General features: G+C 37.5%; 1 protein-coding gene across 1 annotated transcript in view; it reads left to right on the top strand.

The window, feature by feature from the left end:
• Nucleotides 1–732: 732 nt before the first annotated feature.
• Nucleotides 733–19,581, top strand: part of LOC135202367 (muscle-specific protein 300 kDa-like) — a 52,424-nt gene continuing 33,575 nt past the window's right edge. Inside the window, exon 1 of the mRNA XM_064231729.1 lies at nucleotides 733–957. Coding sequence (XP_064087799.1) covers nucleotides 793–957 — 165 coding nt within the window. The 5' untranslated portion in view covers nucleotides 733–792. The remainder of the gene's footprint in view (nucleotides 958–19,581) is intronic.

Here is a 19,581-nt window from a genome sequence, read left to right as displayed (position 1 = left end):
CCGTTTGTTCCCCCTAGACATCCGTCGGAAACATTCTGTTTACTGTTAATAATGCGACGCACTCACGAGGCCAAAAGGCTCCTTTGAAAGAGATTGATGGCCCTTAAAGATTCGTATACTTGAGCTGTAAATTGAAGGGATGTTTCAACGCATCACTTTTTCCTCCCTCTTCAGTTTTTTTTTTCTTTTGACATTGTTGAGCGTGGCTTTTTCTTATGTCTCGGAAGATGATGATGAGAGAGAGAGAGAGAGAGAGAGAGAGAGAGACCATCGCCACCGGTGTGTATGATGGCACAGCGCCAGTGTGAGAGTCAATGGCTAAGGGGTACCAGGGAAGGCAATGGTAATCCTAGATAACATAACGTGTAAGGGCGGGAGGGTGGTCGTATGAACAAGAAGGGTGGTCCGGGAAAGGGGCAGTTTTCATAAGGAGGGGGAGTTTCCCTAGGGGGAGGTTGAGAAGGGTAGGGTCTCCGATAGGTTTGGGTATCGCTTCTTGCCAAAGGACCTTAAAGCGAACGTCTCGCTGGCCGTGATTGGGCCTTCGAGTTGTCATGCCCCGCCTCGAGATATGACGCTCTTTATTCATATGGTGGTTGGCAGGGGGTGCGACACCCTTTTTTCAAGGGAGGGTATGGGTGGAAACTCAATGCTTTTCAAGGAGAGGGGAGAAATGGGTGGTTGGGTGGGGGAGGGGCGGCCATCATCGTCATCAGCAACTGTCTTTCTTCTTCGCCGGCCCTTGAGAGCCTTCGGGGCTTCACTCACGCTTCGATCCGTTGGTGAGGCAAGATGACTTTCTGGCAGGAGAACTACGGCTTTGTGAAAGAAGTGTATGATTTCAGGTGCTCCAAGTACCTGGAATGGATGGATAACATCGAGGCCATCATCGGAAAGGTGATGGCCAACACCCAATATACCGCCAAGGAGTTCAAGATTATTAAGGATACGTTTACTGTAGGTACCAACGGTTGAGCCTTTTAGCAATAACGCGTAGATTTAGAGACCAAAAGAGAGAGAGAGAGAGAGAGAGAGAGAGAGAGAGAGAGAGAGAGAGCATCACGTCTGCTTTTGGACTGCAGTGGCTGCGATAGTCATAAGCAACTAGCACTGTTTTGTCAGCTTGGGACAGGTGCAGAGTCTTGAAATGGAATTCTTGGATTCTGCGAACGCCGCTCGATTTAGAATGCTATTTCACCTAATTTTCTAATTAATATTTATGCATAGATAATTTTTCATTGGAATGCAAACGATAAACGTGACTGAAATGATTGGTAGAAAGGTTGAATATAGGCATCCATAAAACATCATACTATTAATAACCTACTTACCGTGTATAATAGATAATTGTGTTGTGATCGTTTTAGATAATTTCATAAATAAGGAGGTAGTCCTTACTTTTAGTTGTTAAAGCGTATCTGTAGTGAAGGTTTGGTTCTAAATATTATACTTTGTATAGTTATCCCATGGAATTCCCGTTTTTGGTGAGGTGTATGCGGAGTCATATTTTCAGTTGAAAGAACACTCAAATGGTATAATTCCAAGTAAAATTACGGACGCTTTTACAAAGGAAAAAACCGTATGTGCAGCGAAAACTGGAAGAACTTGCAATCAAATGGTTAATTTTTTCACTCACAAACAGGGATTTTTAAGACGAGGAAAAATTGAATGATGGTTTTCAATACGAAAATGTTATGACAGTGATTCACTACGAAAAGTATTTATAATTTGTTCATTGTTCCTTATTAAGAAGTACCTACGTTATCTGTTGAAAAGGGTTGACACTCCCCAAGTCCTTCTGGTAATATTTACAGAAACTGTGACGATTACAGCGGAAAAATTGTGCCTTATAGCAGAAGAGCAAAGAGCAAATACTACATAATCTTGTGATAGTGAAACCAAGTCAGTCCTTATTCCCTCTTGAAAAATTACCGATTTTAGTTTTATTTGTCTGGTATTACAACCAGGAAGTGTTGCAAATGGACACCGATTTGGTGATTCTTAGCCATAAGGATTTAACAGTGGTGTACGTGATTTTCAGATCTTAAACAGACTGTAATCTTAACTAAGATTCATCCTCCACTGGGCTATTTCCCAACTTCTAATATTTACAATGCTTAGTTTGAACGTTTCTCCTATCTGCTAAAAACAAGCAGCCATTTATCACAGAGACCCATAAAAACTATTCATTTACACGAGGAGGCAGTAACTTGACACCAAATTCGATTCATTTACAAATTATCAGTGAAAATGTGCCCAGTTTTCTAATTGGCCTTCATTGTGATAAGGAATAAATTAATTGAACATGTTGACCATGTTTTTTTGTCAATTGCTCTATCGCCTATTAGTTAAGCCACGACATTGACATACGGTTTAACTCTTGTACGGAAGGTCTATACCTTGCCGGTATCGAGTCAGCGGAATGTGAAGTCATTATGAGAGAAAACTGATAAAAAAAGTTATTAATGTAAGACTTCCAAGGAATAGTATTTACACAAGAATATTACTAACTTGAAGTGTCACAGTAGAACAACGCTGCTCACAAAATGTGGGACAGATAATGAATGCCATTTCTTTACAGAAGTGGGAAAAAAGAATATCATTGTTTCTAAAAAGTGGTAAACAGCATTACATCGCTTACAAAAAACGTTAGATCATATGATCACTGCTAACACAAAGTGAGACAAGAGAACATCGTTGCTAGCATTTGGCGCAAGTAAATATCATTGCTTGCAAAAAGGGTTAGATGAATCATTTCTCACAAAATAACCCCAACACTTATTGTATGCTGTTTCAGTACCATCTTAGCTTTATGTTCTTGTTTTATACGTTTGTTTCATTCGTTAATTAGATCTTGCACTGACATCAAGTTTCTGCATAGGGTTTAAGCTGTAGCAAGTTATTGCGAGTTGTGTATCTGATGAAAGTCAGAGGGGACTGATTTTGAACAACAGTGAGACTTAAATCTTTAAATAGTCATTAAGACATCATAATCAAATTTCCTGAAATGTTAGAATTACCAGAAGTATTCGTTCTTGTATAAGGAACTAATCGGAAGCGGATGATGGTAAAAACAGAGCGACCATGTAAATAAAAAAAAAAAAAAAAAAAAAAACAACGACCAACACAAGGGAAAAAACGTAATGCTTATGAGAAGTTTGAAAATAAAGAAAAAAATAAAATAATGGACAAAGGGAAATAAAGGGAAAAACTGTATGGGGTATGCATGGCCCCAGAAAAGGCTTATGATAGAATAGACAGAGGCAATGAAGGGAATAAACGCTGTGTGTGTGTGTGTGTGTTTAGGTATCCAGAGTTCATCAGGTAACAGGCGGCCTCGAAGTCGTCATCACCTGAATCCAACTCCCGTCTCCCCAGCACCAGTTATCCTCCTCTTCTCCGTAATCCAAATTTAGAAAAGGCCAGATTTGGCGCTATAAATGGTCAGTGTCATGACTCCTCAGCCGTCCCATCTTCATACACCAGGAGGCCACTCCCCCAATATTCCCACCCACCCTCCCATCCATTGCCCAGGGTCCACCAAGCCCAGGGAGGCGTGTACGCTACTCTGCCAATTGTTATGTATAAAAGACCAATGATTATCTACCGTGGAATATTCACGAAACTAACTAGTTAGTTATAAATATTGACGAATTGGTGTAAAATATGTAAAAATATTCACCCTGATGATGATTTATCGTAGAATATTAGTTTAGTTCATAATAAAGTGCGAAATATTTAACCTAATTTAGAGTAGTATTAGTTGTGCCGAATTTTCAATATGCAGTGTAACAAACCCACCAAATCTGGTTCTTGATATGGATGTGAATAAAGCAGTGTTTGCAATATCACACTAGTTTCTGTTAACCCCAGCATCACATAGACGAGTTAGTCGTGCCAGTTTAGCTCTTTAGCATGGTCTGTTCGTCTTGCATGCTTAAATATGTTCTTGAATTACACTTTTCACTTTGTATCAACCCACAAGTCAGGTATGGTGATCGTAAGTGATGACTTCACAGGCTCCTTAATGGGGTTACCGAGGATTGTAAGGAATGCCAGTAAGGGGTTAATATTGTACAATATATGCAACTGTATTATACACATACATATATACATAAGTACACACACAACACACATATATATATATATATATATATATATATATATATATATATATATATATAATTAGTATATATATATATATATATAATATATATATATATAGTTTATTTTTCCGAGTGTGTAACTTTCCCACTGATGCAATATCTATCATCTGTGTCTCTATGTCACTCTCTTGTGTCATTTTATTACATGCAAAGCGTAACACGTGTTTATTATCAATGAACTTGTTTGCAACATATTGCCATACTATTTCAACATAGATATTTAGTGGGCATCACCTGGAAATCTGTCTCCTACGGACAATAACACCTTAAGGTCTGCAAGTAACGTTTTAGTGTATACCTTTTCTTATTTTCATAAGGGCACCAAAGGCCTCTGAGTGATGACCGTTGGTTTGGAAGCGAGACAATTACAAGCATTCTATCCTCATGAGGTGACCAACTTTCCCACACACCGTAAGCAGTAATGATCTATGGAAGCCTCTCAGTTTACATAACCTATTTAATTTCCCAAAGCATCAATAATTCCAAGCCTTTGTACCTCGAAGCTGAATAAAAATGGACGAGAAAGTGCAAGATTACCTGTCTCTGAGATTCTTGTGTAATCTGTGATGGCCATCTGATATATCTCTGTTGACATCAGTCTAAGAATAACTACTTTCTTTGAGCACTACGAAACAATGAGCTTTATTACAACAGCAAAATGGCAGAGAAGACGAAAGAGGATTGTTCGCATGATTTCACAGTTAAATCACGATACATTTCCCACATCGTTAATGGAAATAGGTTTATTTCATGGGGACGAAAATAAAGGCACATTGCGAAATATATCACAACAACGAACTTTATCCAACCCGCTCTCTCTCAACTGTTTTATTTATACACCTGACAAGCATCGATTAAACCACGAAACTTCCTTGAAGCTTCTCGACGCCCTGTCTGTCATGTTTGTCACTAATTATCCTTAGAACAATCAAGCCCTACGGTGAATCGTATCAGTCAAATGTTTTTTACAAATTCCAAACGTCTAGCTTCTTCGGTTCATTAAGCCACGTCACTCCTGACACTTGGAGTGACATAAATAACCAGCGTCATTGACACAGACAGATGGATTGCCAGCTAAAGTGATTCCTTTCATAACTCGGACAACTGTTCTCGAGGCTTTGTTTATACTTTGCAAGGACAAAGAAGATAAAAAAAAACCACTAAGACTGGATGAGTACCACAATATGGCGTTGAAGATTCTTTGTTTTACTGCCCACTTGCCAGAATCATTAAACTTTTGAAATCATAGGAAACCAGGGATTAAAAAGGACTGAAAGATACTATCCTGAAGACGCACTATCTCCTGTTGTTTGTTTGTTTGTATGGTGTTTTTATGTCGCATGGAACCAGTGGTTATTCAGCAACGGGACCAACGGCTTTACGTGATTTTCGAACCACGGCTAGAGTGAACTTCTATCACCAGAAATACACATCTCTCACACCTCAATGGAATGCCCGAGAATCGAACTCGCGGCTAACGAGGTGGCACGCCACACCATACCGCCCACGCCACTGAGACGCACTGTCTCTGGTTGCTGTAAGTCATTCTCTTGATGAGTAATGCACCAAGACTGACTGGGATATCTGATACTCCATCTTCAATCATGAGGTTATATCAATCCTCTGATAAGAACAGACTCATAATAAGTCTCTCGTGAATAAGAATATGTAGATGAAGATGAAACGTTCTTCCTATAAGAACTTTTCCGCCAGAGATCAATCCCTTGGGGAGGAAAAGCCTTTTGGATTGTTCCCGGAAATCAACCGTAGCCTATTAATCTACGGAGTGAATTATGCACATAGTGGTTATTTAACTATGGTTGGTCTCAGGGCCTCTGGTAACGGCTTCCCAAGACAAAAGAACTGCTGAAAAATGGGAAGTTAACACGTTCTGAGGTCATTCTCTCAAAGGGAAATAGATGTAAGGTGATTATGATATATATTTAAGTAGTATATATACACACACACATATATTTATATATATATATATATATATATATATATATATATATATATATATATATATATATATATATATATAATATATATATATATATATATATACTATATATATATATATATATATATATATATATATATATATATATATATATATATATATATATATATTCATATAAGATGTATGAGGGCATGTAACGAGTTACCTAATCCTAAAATTCTACCACAGAATTGAAAGGATGAGGCATTTTGTAACCACCTCTTCTTGAAGGAAAATGATTGCATATCTATTCATGAGGATGTACGAGACTTAATGAATTCCAAGTATCTGTAATATATCTTACAGTTACATAATGCAAATATGATATCCCAACAACCACTATCGAAGCAACTGTACCCTCCCCTAGAATTACGGCAGCGACTTGCGCCGATATAGGCAGCAGCAGGAGCAGCCCGTGTTGAGGGTCAGGCTGGGTCTATAATTAGCAGTGGATAATGATCCTGACTTCCTCGAATACTTCCTGTTTTTTCATCCTGGCAAATTATCAGATTGACCCATTTTCCTTAAGCTTTAAAATGGTGTGGTATTCTGGAGCGCATCTTATTCACATATTTATTTTTTTCGGAAAGATCTTGCGCATTACCTATAGCGTTTTCGAGACTTACACGTGGAGTTGGGCTAACAAGACTGAAATGGCTGTCGGTAAATGTACATAACGTATATTCGTATAGAAAATCGTATGTATCTAGCTTTGACTATTCCACAAACTGAGAGGTACCAAATTATTCAATTTAAATAGCATAGTACATACGTTCAAATATGCACACACACCCGCATATATATATAATATATATATATATATAATATATATATATATCTATATATTGTACTATACACTATATATGTATATATTATATAATATATATATATTATATATATATCTATATAGATATATATATATAGATATATATCTATTTATATATATATATATATATATATATATACAGTCTGCGTGTGTAATCAGAGGTAGGTACACTTTTTTGCAAGAATGCAGAATCCTTCATTAGAGAACAACCTGCCGAAAAAGACGAACTTGGCAACTCGATTGGAAAAACACGGTTAAAACTATGAGACAATTTTTTCTTTTTGGTAGTTTTTTCACTTTGTTTCATCTCGAAGGACAATGTTCCTATTCATCACCGTCTTAGTCATCATACGATGAATAATGAACATGGTCTCCATATTAACAGAGGGAACCGAAGGATAAGGCTGTCATATTTCTTTTTTTTTTTCTTTTTTTTTGTGGGCCAAGGGGACTTGGCATGGTAAAACCAGCTAGGAAGCAACCACTGTGGACAAAGTATGTGCACTGAAGGTTGCTCATTGCAATGTCTTTTAAGTCCCTCTCTTCTTCCCCAAGATCTTCACTTTGATATTCAATGCGTCCTTTTTTTTAAAGGGTTGTTAATAAAGAACCCCAGTTTTAGTCTGAACTTATTTGTAACGTACTTGGGAGTGTAAATGAGGCAAATAAAATGTCAACTCATTTCAAGTCTAATCCGGAGTCTTAAAACATTAGTGTTTTGGAGACTTGACATTCTGGTCAAGTTTTCTTGATGCAAATTCAAAATGACATTAACTTCACATGAATTCGTGCGATAGCAAAGCAATGGAAAATTTTTTATATTTCAAACTTACAAGATGAAGCATTTGCTAAACGATATATTGAATGCAAATTCACTTGAATCTTTTTTTATCAGTATGACGATGAATTTGTATAGAGAAGCAAAAGGTTCTGAATGATTATAAATGAACGATGAAAAATCTCTCAAGAAATAAAACGACTTTTGTAATGTTTTTATCGTCATGACGAAATTTACTTAGCTTAGCGAAGTTTTGAACTATAGCTTAATAGAATGACAAAGAATAAGAATGACATGAGAAATGGAATGTTTTCAACAGAACGAAGAAGAGTTTATGAAGAGATAGAAAGAACTTTCAATATAACAAACGGAATGTTGAAGTGTTTGCTTAATACATGGCAAGAGGTGTGAAGAGTTTTGAATGCTGTTGACAGAATGATGATGTGTGTATATATATCTTTTTAAAGATAAAAATTTTTAACAGAACGATGAATATTTATTGATGTATGGGTTAAGTTGTTATTAGTTTTTAACAGAATGATGGAAAGTTTTCAATCCTTTCATTAAAATAATTAAATATCTCTTAAGACAAGGAGAAAGTTTTCAATGATATTAAAAGAATAATAAAGTATTTATTAAGGGATGGAAATAATTTTGAACGTGTAAACATCATGATACATGAAAGTTTTTTCTTTTTCTTTTACTGTAACAATCTCTTTGAAGTTTCAAAGGCCCCATAAAAATTAATGACACGACAAAACCACGTAGTATTTCCGCTGAAAATCGAAAATGAATGGTTTTGTTGTGCAAATCGTGTATTTATGGGCCGGTTAGGCGTATTTATCGAGACCTGGAGAGACAAAAGAAGTAATGCAAAGAATTGTGGATGCTTTTAACTGCATGACGGAATATCTATTCTTGTCAGAGGCAAGTAAACTGAGTCCGTCCATCAGTCATCAGCAGCGCCTGCATTCTTACGGTCTTTCGTAAGGGCACATCATTTTGGCAATGTCTGTGTGTGGCATTCTTATTTTGGGTTATTTCCTAATCGTACTGAGGGTCAAGCATCAAGGGAGCTGAAAAAAGAATACAACTTCTGAGGCTCTAGTTGTTATCAAAAACATACACGTTTTCCCAGATTTCTTTTTCCGCTGACTTCGTGCAAAAGCATCATAATTGTGGGCGTTGTCGGCATTAAGGATTTACACCCAGATTCGGTAATTAAAGTCTGAATGGGGTATGGATTGGATCGGAAAACAGAATTTAGGCCAAAGGCCAAGCACTGGGACCTATGAGATCATTCAACGCTGAAAGGGAAACTGACTATAAGGTCTGAAAGGTGTAACCGAAGGAAAACCTAAAATCCTCTCAGTTGCACTATGAAGCAGTTGTTAAGAGAGAGTAGAAAGTCAGCTGGAAGAAAGAGAACATGAACGGAGGTACAGTAAAAGGAGTGGAAGAAGTTGCAGCTACGGGCCGAAGTGATGCTGCAAAGAACCTTAAGTAAAGGGCTACAGCGCACCACGTGAGGTGCACTGACGGCATTAACCCCCCATACGGGACTGAATGGGGCATGACCACTGTCATTTTTTCCCCTGTTAGGGGAAGCGGTTTAATGTTAAAGCATGCAATAAAATCCCACGAATAAACATGTATATAAACGCAGGTATATAATATATATTTCATTCAAGTTTCTTCTTTCCTTAAATATATAGCATATCACACCGATACCTAATCACACAAAACGTTATACAACAAAAAATACACTGACAGTCATACTCTATCATTTTAATTTATAGAGTCTTAAATATGGACGTGACGATGGTCGCTACTAATAATCAAGAAAAGTTTGTACACAGGTATGAGTTTTACGGGCTGTTCGCACGAGTCGTTAGTGGCATAAGGCCAACTTAATCCAACAATATCAGAGTACAAGTACCAATCACACCGTCTGGTGTCGCGTAACGGAACATTTGGAAAGTTACGTGGGTAGTTTATGATGCTGCTACTGAAAACTTATTAAAATAAATGAACATGCCCCTGATGCTGGTCATCTAATACCCTGATTTGGCCCAGATGTGAAGGTACCATGAAAAAGGAAGGTGAAATTAACATGGAAGGGTGATAGATAAAAATATATGTCACCATCAGTGTCATAATTATTTTCGTTACCAGTGTATCCACACTATAAGCAACGATGGTGATATGAGAGAGGGTCGAGGTGGCAACTACAGAACCTATCAGACGGTACGCACTGTCCTGATGCTCGGACCACGGATGTTAGTTAGAAAGGCTTGCGTGTGATGGAGTACTGCCACACTAAACATGGAGTTTATTACCTGTAGATGTACAGTTCTCGTTGTCATACGAATATTACTACTTTAGGAATGACTTACAGTGTAATGCACACATGCACACTAGTCTTATGTACCTCCTACTGAAGCATTGCATTTTGCATATTAGAATAAATTCTAACCTTTTCTCGTTAGAACGTCCTCCAGGGTTAGCATTCAACTTTATAAGCTCGAACATGAATTGTTACAGTCCTTCAGGAAGTTGTGAATGCTAATCCGGGACGCAAATTCCCGAGATGCATACTAGTATTGCACCAGCCCCTGTTTTTTTTTTTTTTTTTTGGCCACGCCCCTCGGTTAGGTTAGATTAGTTCCAAAAAATATTCAATCATGTAATTTGGTTGTGGGAAACAATGAGATTATTTCCAAGAAGAATCTATGATTAGATTTGAAGATATGGCGTCCCGTTTTTTTCAGGGAGGGTCCCATTACTCGGTTTAACGTTCGGGAATATGCGTCCGAGACTTAACGAGCGTTTTTTTTATTTACTCATTCCTTTTTTCAAGAGCAAAAGCCGACGCACTTTCATGAGCAAGGCTGAATAAAATAATGGGAGAGAATTGTTCTTTAGGTGATGCTATGTCTTCATATTATACGTAATATTATGTTTGATGAGGAGGCTATGTTTTTTTTCTCGATAAATGTGATACAGACATATCTGATAAAGGTAGGGATAGATTTCTTTCCATATAGATGGAACTGATAGAGGCATGAAAAAACAAAGGAAGTGTGATAAAAGAAAAAATTTAAGAGATGGAATGGAAGATTGTTCATCTTCTTGACCTGCGCTCTCTCTCTCTCTCTCTCTCTCTCTCTCTCGGTTCCTTTATCTATTAGAGCAACCAAAATCACATAATTTTCCGTTGCTCTCAAAAAGACAGTTCAACACTTTCCATCATAATAATCTTAATATTTCCTTTATAACTCATAATTAGCTAGCTTTTGATATCTGAAAATCATACAGAAAAAAGTTAGTACCAAGAATCAGCCAAATTTAACAGCAGTACTTGGGAACATTGTTCCCCCCATCATTCCCTTGAGAAACCGACAGCCGCAAATGCTAACAGCCGTTTTGATAAACCTATCACACTTCAACATACCAAGATGCTGTAAACTACCAGAAGAATACCAAACAATCCGATTTAATGCGAGCAGCATTAACGGAAATTTACTGAGAGAAAGGGGGCCTCAATGGATCAAGAATTTTTAGGCCTCAAGTTGAAATCCACATTTAGGAAAGGGAGATTGTATCTGTTGTACAGGAACCCTTACATTGGTCTGATTTGTTGGGTGACAAGTCTCTCTCTCTCTCTCTCTCTCTCTCATAAACTCGAATTTTGTTATCTGAAATCACCACAGCATTGGTGGACATTCGACTCTAGATGTTCGTAGAAAGCAAGCAAATGTTTTTCCTTACCTCTACGGAGAGACTCCTTTTAAAGGGCTTTCACCTCTCTCTCTCTCTCTTCTCGATATCATTTCAGTACACTTTTTTACGTAATGTAAAAAGTTGAACGCCGGACCCATGACTGTCCCATTATACCACAACTGGTCACAGCACCTCGAGGATCCTCGAAGCACTGGACTCATACAGTTACGAGAAATTCCTGAGTCCTACTTGAGGATTTTGGCTATCCGGTGATAGTAATGATGTTTTGTACTCCAAATTTAGTCGATAGTTTTTCACAATTCTTTATTCAAGGCATTGATTACGTTTTCTTCGACTTAATCGTTTCCTGCCTTATGATTTCATATTTTCATGGGAAAACGTATTCTAAACCAGCAAGGAAATCAAGAAATTAAGAGTTCACCGAGAACGTTGCATCTCCATATTTCAAATGCATGTACCCTGTAAATTTCTGACATACACATATATATACACATATATAGTTATATATGTATATTATATATGGATATGTATGAATGTATGTATATAAATGCGTAAATTCACAATGACACTCGATGTTTATGTGCAACTATACCACACGCAAGGAGACATTGGGTATGACCGTTTTCGCCTTGAGATTTAGGAATCTAAAAGCGATATTGGTTAAGATTTATACCCAGGGTCTCATTTTTCCTGTGGTACATCTGTATGTGTGTGTGTGAGAGCACATCCCTCTCTCTCTCTCTCTCTCTCTCTCACACACACACACACACACACACACACACATATATATATATATATATATATATATATATATATATATATATATATATATATATATATATATATATGTGTGTGTGTGTGTGTGTGTGTGTGAGAGAGAGAGAGAGAGAGAGAGAGAGAGAGAGAGAGAATGTGCTCTCACACACACACATGCAGATGTACCACAGGAAAAATGAGACCCTGTATTTTTAATACTTATATAATGTTGTGGTCAGTAAATTTCTCTCTCTGGCTATCTACCTCCAAATAGATCTATAGTTCCTCCTAGGGGAGCTCAGAGGCCAGTTGCCTACAAAACAGGTCTTTTCCTAGGGTTACCTGGGCACCTGGTGGGGACCACTACCCCCCTTCCTCCAAATTTTTCCGCGTAAGCTTCGAGGAGTCGCAAGGGTTGCGAATGCGATTATCTACCTTTGAGTCGACGAAATCTGAAATGGTTAATCTGGTACAGATTATTACGCTACTTACAATTCAGTATGATGTTACGTGTGACTAAAGTTTTCCTTGTAAAGCCCATTAGGTCTCTCATATTTATATATAGTACATCCACATGTATATATATATATATATATATATATATACATATATATATATATATAATTAAAAATACAAGATCTTATATATTCCAACAAAATACCATAACATGATTCCTCCAGAATCCCCAGGATTGCCCCTAGGCAATGACCCAGCTCTTACTTTTTGCAGTTTCTTGTAGACACTGGATCAGTTCAATAGTCCGTCCTAATTTCGATCTCTTTGGCTTCGGACTTTTCAAGTGTCTCCAACTGCCGCCTCAGTTTCTAAGAACTGGGTTGTGTGTTCTTTTTTACCAGATCAAAAGCATGATTAGAGGAGTTCCTCAGGGGCTCCTGGAGGGATCCTAGGGTCTCTATCTCAGCAGAGGGGCCATCCTCTGGTGCTTCCATGGAAGCTCACAGACCACTGATCTTCAGACTGGGCCTGTTACCGGGCTTAACTGTGGAACCCCGGGACCAAGGTTTAATTCAAGTACAACTCCAAGGGGTCATGTCGCAGAATCCAAACGAAATCTTACTCTGGGAAAGCTATGAAGTATTTCCAAATCTCAAGACGTTTTTCTCTTCATTTTGAATTTATGGATTCTATTACTGAGTTCAGTTACAGGAGAAATCATGGGGAGACAGTTCATCAAAGATAAATATATTTTGGTGAACTTGATGTTACCGTATCGTATGTCATTTCTCGTTTTCTGAGAAGTATTACTGTTAAATGTTCTTGATAATTCTTACGTAATCTAATATTCTAGATTTTCCTGACCTATGCATTATCTCATGTTTTAGATTTTGAAGTCTCAAAAGGCCAGCGTGGGGGGAAACCCAGTACTGAGATCGATGCAAGAAAAAATACACAGCTGACAACTTTAAACCCACGTTATTTAAATATTCTAGTACCAAGATTCTTATAATGATCTCATCCTGAAAGTCACTCAGAATATATAAAATACTTTAGTATAGTTGTCTTAATGTCAATTACAATCGTTTAAGGTCAGAAAGTGCCATGTGTAAGCTGCTATTGACTTTAGTATTAGAGACTTCACACTTGCTGTGTCCATTACCACTTGACCTCATACTTCTGCCTTTGTTCCTTATAATGTTTTGCTTATGTTTACTGGGTAGGCCAAATTTACTATGATAATTATTTTACTTACAATTACTAGGTAGGCCAAATCTACCATGATAATTATTTTACTTGCGATTACTAGGTAGGCCAATTTTACTAAGACTGCTAAAGGCAAATAAATATTTCATTAATTATTTTCAAATGATCTCTATTACTGACTAAAGGAGATAAACTATTAGATGGTCATTTCCTTGCTCGATTTGTCTTGTTTTTAAGATAACGAAACTGGCTACACTAACAATGGAAAAAACAAGAAGACAATCTCCTCTACTGAGTCATCCGCAAAAAATGAACGAAGTGGCAAGGAACCTCGTCAAATTGTTGGAGTCCACTGCAACTCTCAGTTAGGCTAAGGACGAGAAAGCATTCTGGCCTCGGTTTAAGAGCGAGATAGTTTTGGTTTCCTGTAGTGAATTTCTGCTAATCAAACTGATAAGCAATTCTGGTCTTATATGCTTTAAGAAACGATAGACGAGATGACTGATGATGCATTCAAAAGACATGAATATTATCTTAAGAGGTTTCGTGGAGGTAATAGCATCAAGTTAAGACTTCCACAGAACCAAGATGGTATTCATTCCTATAAAGTGAACATCCTTCCAGCCTAGATTCGTGGGTCTGAATCTTTTTAGGATATGTGTGCATATCCTTCTCGTTGTACGGGTGTGACACATACTATCGGCCCTTTACAAAAAAGCATACAAACAGTTTTATTTGCTCCTAAACAGTAACCTCTGTAATAGAATATAAGAACAAAACGACACCAGTTCTCTGTCGCTCCTCTGTCAGAGATCAACAGTTTTTCCTTCCATAGCTACTATATAAGTGCTTATTTAGCTACACGTTAGGCAGGGAATTCAGTATTTGGAGCGGAACTACTGTATTCGGTTCGCTTTTACTTTTTCGTAGTTCGTAAAGGGAGTGCCACAGTTCTACCTCCATGGCCAATATATCTATCACCATCACCAGTGCCACCACAACCGTTTCTGGGTCGTGTCTCGATTACTGAGAGAGAGAGAGAGAGAGAGAGAGAGAGAGAGAGAGAGAGAGAGAGAGAGAGAGAGAGGAGTTGGTTGAGGGGAGGAGGAGGAATGGATGGATGCCAATGAACCCAGTGCCAGACTTATTTATAGAGGAATGTTGATGGGGCACGTATGTGCAGGAACGAATCTCATCCTTGTTCATGAAGTACCAAAGGTTCGTTTTCCTGTTTTCTTGATAACGCTGCTTGGCGCAGATTGACTCAATGACTGACCTTCATACAATTCTTAATTCGGACGTGGACGCAAAGTTATCATTACCTGGATGGACGCTGTTCTCAAGAGTATATTCTTAGCTGACGACACAATTAGATGGGATGTAAAAAGCTTTACATACAGGAAACCTGAGCCATTCTGATAATCGGTTGCGATTCACCAACAAAGAGAGAAAAAAATAAGGAAAAAAATAAAAGTCATAACATTCCAGAATTCCATCAACGTTCAAAAGATTCTCCCGATTCCTTCAGCATAGCGCTTCTGGCACTAAGTATCACCTGGTCTTTGGTTGTCATCTGTTGGGCAATGGTTGAAACAAAGCACACTGTATTCTTCTAAACTGCATGAGTCATAATGATCAATTGAAATGAAATGCTAGAATAATTTTGTATGATTTTTTAAATATATGCATGACTATAAAAGTTCAAGTCAACTTCCATTTTCTATCACTGCTTCTTGTCTTTGAGGGGTGAGTCAGTAAAAGGAGACAGGTTTCAAATTTCTGACGGAGTTTTGATAACAAGTTCCTCTTGTATAAGCATTTTTACTTGTGGTTAACATCTAGAGGTCTTTGGACTAGTAAAATTGTGGTTGACTCATTTCTCAGTATTTTTATATTTTCCATTTGCGTTTGCTTTTTTATACCCTGAACTGCCGTGCATGTCAAGAGAGCCTGGTTGAGGGAGGTAGTTATCCTTTTTATGAGGATCATGTAGAGATGTCTTTACATTCTTCCCCGTTTTCATATTTTGTTTTTGAAGAGGCTAGCTTCCTTCAACAAATATAGGTACATCTTTTAACAGTGATTAAATTGAATTTCACATTATTTATCATTAACTCATGCCATTATTTCTAAAGTGACGTTGTATATCCGTGTGCATATTTGTATTAAAAGCATGAAATTCTGTCGGCTTCTTGACCAGTTTCTTATCATAGATTGTCAACAACACAACGACAACGCCAAAACAAATGCGCTAATAATACTCATAATGATGAATTATCATCAGCCACCATTATCATTATTACATGAACTGGACGAATTCATCTGTTTTTAATGTATATTTCTGGGTCTGTTCATTATGACTTACTTTCTTTGTAGATGTTATTTCTCTTAATAGCCTTTAAAACACCCGCAGTGTCTATCAGTTCCTGTATTCCAGTATATCATAAAAGATCACAATGCATTTTTTCACGGAAAGGATAAGTTTTACAGTCATTCGATATTATGACCTGAACGATGTCTCAATACGCTGAAAGTGCATAAATAAAAATGAAAGTTTCACAACCTTTCTCATTTACGATCAAGGGAAAGGTGCAAGAAAATGGTCAAATTTCACGTCCTCCCTCCCAGCCGGCCTCCTAACGCCCGTTTTGCCACATCTTCCCACATTTACGATGTGGAAATTAATTATCTCAGGATTACACGGTTGTGACATTCTTTCCTGCTACTGTCAAGTTTCAGCATTCTCTCCCTGCTTCTGTCTTTCCAAAAATACAATAATATTAGCTTAAACAGCTTCACAGTCTGTGTAAATCTTGACTAAACAAAAATATCACACTCCACTCGTTTGATAAAGATTTCCTATATTACAAATGAATTAGTGGGTACATAATACATCCAAACTTTTTTATACACACAACGAATATGTTTAATCTTTCAATCATTCAAAAAACCTCGGGGTGCTTGCAAAAGCCAGTAAAAGTTATATAGTTTCTTTACTAATTGTATTCTGTAGAAAGGCAAGAAAGGTTTTTGGAACTCCTGAATTTGTAAAAAGAAATATAAAACTACGTCCGAAAACACTTCCGAAAATGCTGATCCCTGCTTATTTTTTCTGAAGGAAACATTGAATCATCATTTCACTATAGAAAACAGGCTCCTGAGTCTTTGGAGAAATTAAATGCTTTTTGCAACAGAAACGTGTCAAAATAATTTTCTCTTGACAGAGATGTTATTTGCATTATTTACTTTGTAGTGGAAACCAACTCCAAGTCATTTGATTCTTGACAGAGAAATGATAAATGTTTTCCGTTTGCATCCTAAAGCAGACTCTCGACCATTCTTTCACAGAGGAACACAAAAAAAATTGCTCTTCCGCAATAGAAACCGAGCACGTAACCATTCTTCTCATGACCGATAAATAAGATGCTTTATTTTGCAAGATACTAGGCTCTCCTTCGTTCACTTATTAGAAGAAAGATTTTGTGCTTTCTTTGCAAAAGAAACCAGGCTTACAACCTTCCTTTACCCGACGGAGATACGAAATGTTCCCCTTAAGTGCAAAAGGCCAATCTATCAATGTTCCTCTTTTGAAAAAAAGTTAACTTTTATTTTTATTTTTAATAGAAACTAAACTCTCAATACGCTTTTCTGGACAGAGAAATATAATGCCTTTTTAGCAAAGGAATTCAGTCTTTCAATCATTCTCTCCCAAAAAGAAAATTGAATGCACTTTTTTTTTAAATGGCATCAATCATACTTTGTACGAACAAAATTCAATGATTTCGTCTTTTCTGCAAAAGAAACCAATCTCTCAGTTATTCTCCCCTTAACAGAACAATTCATATGATTTCGCATCAGATACCTCACTCACGATCGTTCTCTCCTTACCAAACGTAAAATTAATTCTTGCAATAACCTGAGAGATAATATGATACAGTATGTTTTATGTACACTATATGGAAGTTTGCCAAGGTTACCGTAACCCCCTCGTTTCCAAGTAAATTGACTGACTGAGCCTATGTGAGAGAAAAAAAAATATGGATAGTCCATCAAAGCATGTAAATAAGATCATGCATTCTAACTGACGAAAATACGTGACTGTTTGGTTGTGTGTGTGTGTATGTGTGTTTCGTCCGTCGGCCCCGGGTGTGTATTTTTATTCTGGCGTGCGTGGCCAGAAAGATTGCCATGCTGCATATGTGTGTGTGTGTGTGTGTTTGTGAGTGTGTGTACTCTGCCTTCCCTTCCTAGTCAGTTCTCGAGGTCTTCCTCTTGAAATGTTACGCTGGATTTGGATGCTCTCGTGTCCTGCTGGTTTCATCTGAATAATCACTGATGGAGACAACGAGTACGCGAGATTTTATAAACCTTTGAGGCAGCCCACCCTGGGAAGAGCTATAAGTACTAAGTGGCGTGGTTAACTTTACCCCGACAAGTAATTTTCTTAAAACTGACTCATTCAAAATTCTTGTTCTACTTCGACATTATAAGAAGTCTATGCAGCTGTCTGGGTGTCATTGAGGTATCATTACAGCAGAGACATTACCTCCAAAATTGTGAATTTTTTATCGTTTATTTCATTATGATAAAGGTCTCTCTCTCTCTCTCTCTCTCTCTCTCTCTCTCTCTTCACAGAATTCACATAGATTTCTTGGCAAACGAAATCACGAGCGAATCAACCGACAGAAAACTAAGGGAACGAACACCCAGTTTCAGCTCGCCGTCACTGACCGTTTTTCAACAGAGTGATTTCCGTTGTCAATAAAATCGAGAGAAATCCCCGTCAATTTCTGGTTGCATGAGCGAACTGCAACTACTCAGACAGAGCTAAAAGAAAAGTCAGAAATAAAGTATAATCACGCATAAATGAAGCGATGTTCAGTTTTCATTGGTTAAACGCTGGCGATGAGAGGAGTACTGGCAATGCCTGCGATGGCTACAGGGGAGACCTCGTATGAGGGTGGACATGGCACTGTGCCTAGGGAGAGAAAGAGAGAAGAAGAAGAAAAGGGGGGAGGAGGAGGAGGAGGACGAGGAGGAGGAGAGTGCCTCTATTCTTAGCATGACCAGCAGTGGTGACCAGCCTTCTCTGTGAGCGAAGAGGAAGAGAGAAAATAACGAAGAAAGAATCGTGTATGTGTTATAAATCTAAATGCAAAACTGGGACGAAGATATGATGAAGCAATGATTATGGACACAATAGAATGAACGATGGAATTTTAACAGAATGAGAAATTAAATTTCGTAGAACACCCTTACGGTTATAGCTAAAAAAAAAAAAAAGGATGATTTAAGGGAAACCGGTAAATGTGAAACAATTCGAGTCTTGAGAATGATTTGGCCTAGCAAGGATCAGCAATCGCTTTTTGCTTTTATTCGGAGGTCAATGGTTTTTTTACTTTCCACAGCTGTAGCAAAGTTCCTCCCCAGGACGTACACAGAAGAGGGCCAAATTAACTCTTTGAAACAGAACGTGAAGCAATGAAAGATAACTTTTCTCATTTATAGATCAAAAGACACTTAGGACAAAAGCTTCTTTTGGAACAGATTGGCTTGATTTAACAACAATAATAATATAATGAAATACCAAAAATAAATAATTAAATAATAAACAAATAAATAAATAAATATATATATATATATATATATA

The sequence above is a fragment of the Macrobrachium nipponense genome, chromosome 30, assembly GCF_015104395.2.
Source record: "Macrobrachium nipponense isolate FS-2020 chromosome 30, ASM1510439v2, whole genome shotgun sequence".
Taxonomy (NCBI): Eukaryota; Metazoa; Arthropoda; class Malacostraca; order Decapoda; family Palaemonidae; genus Macrobrachium; species Macrobrachium nipponense.
This window is presented reverse-complemented; position numbering and strand designations above follow the sequence as displayed.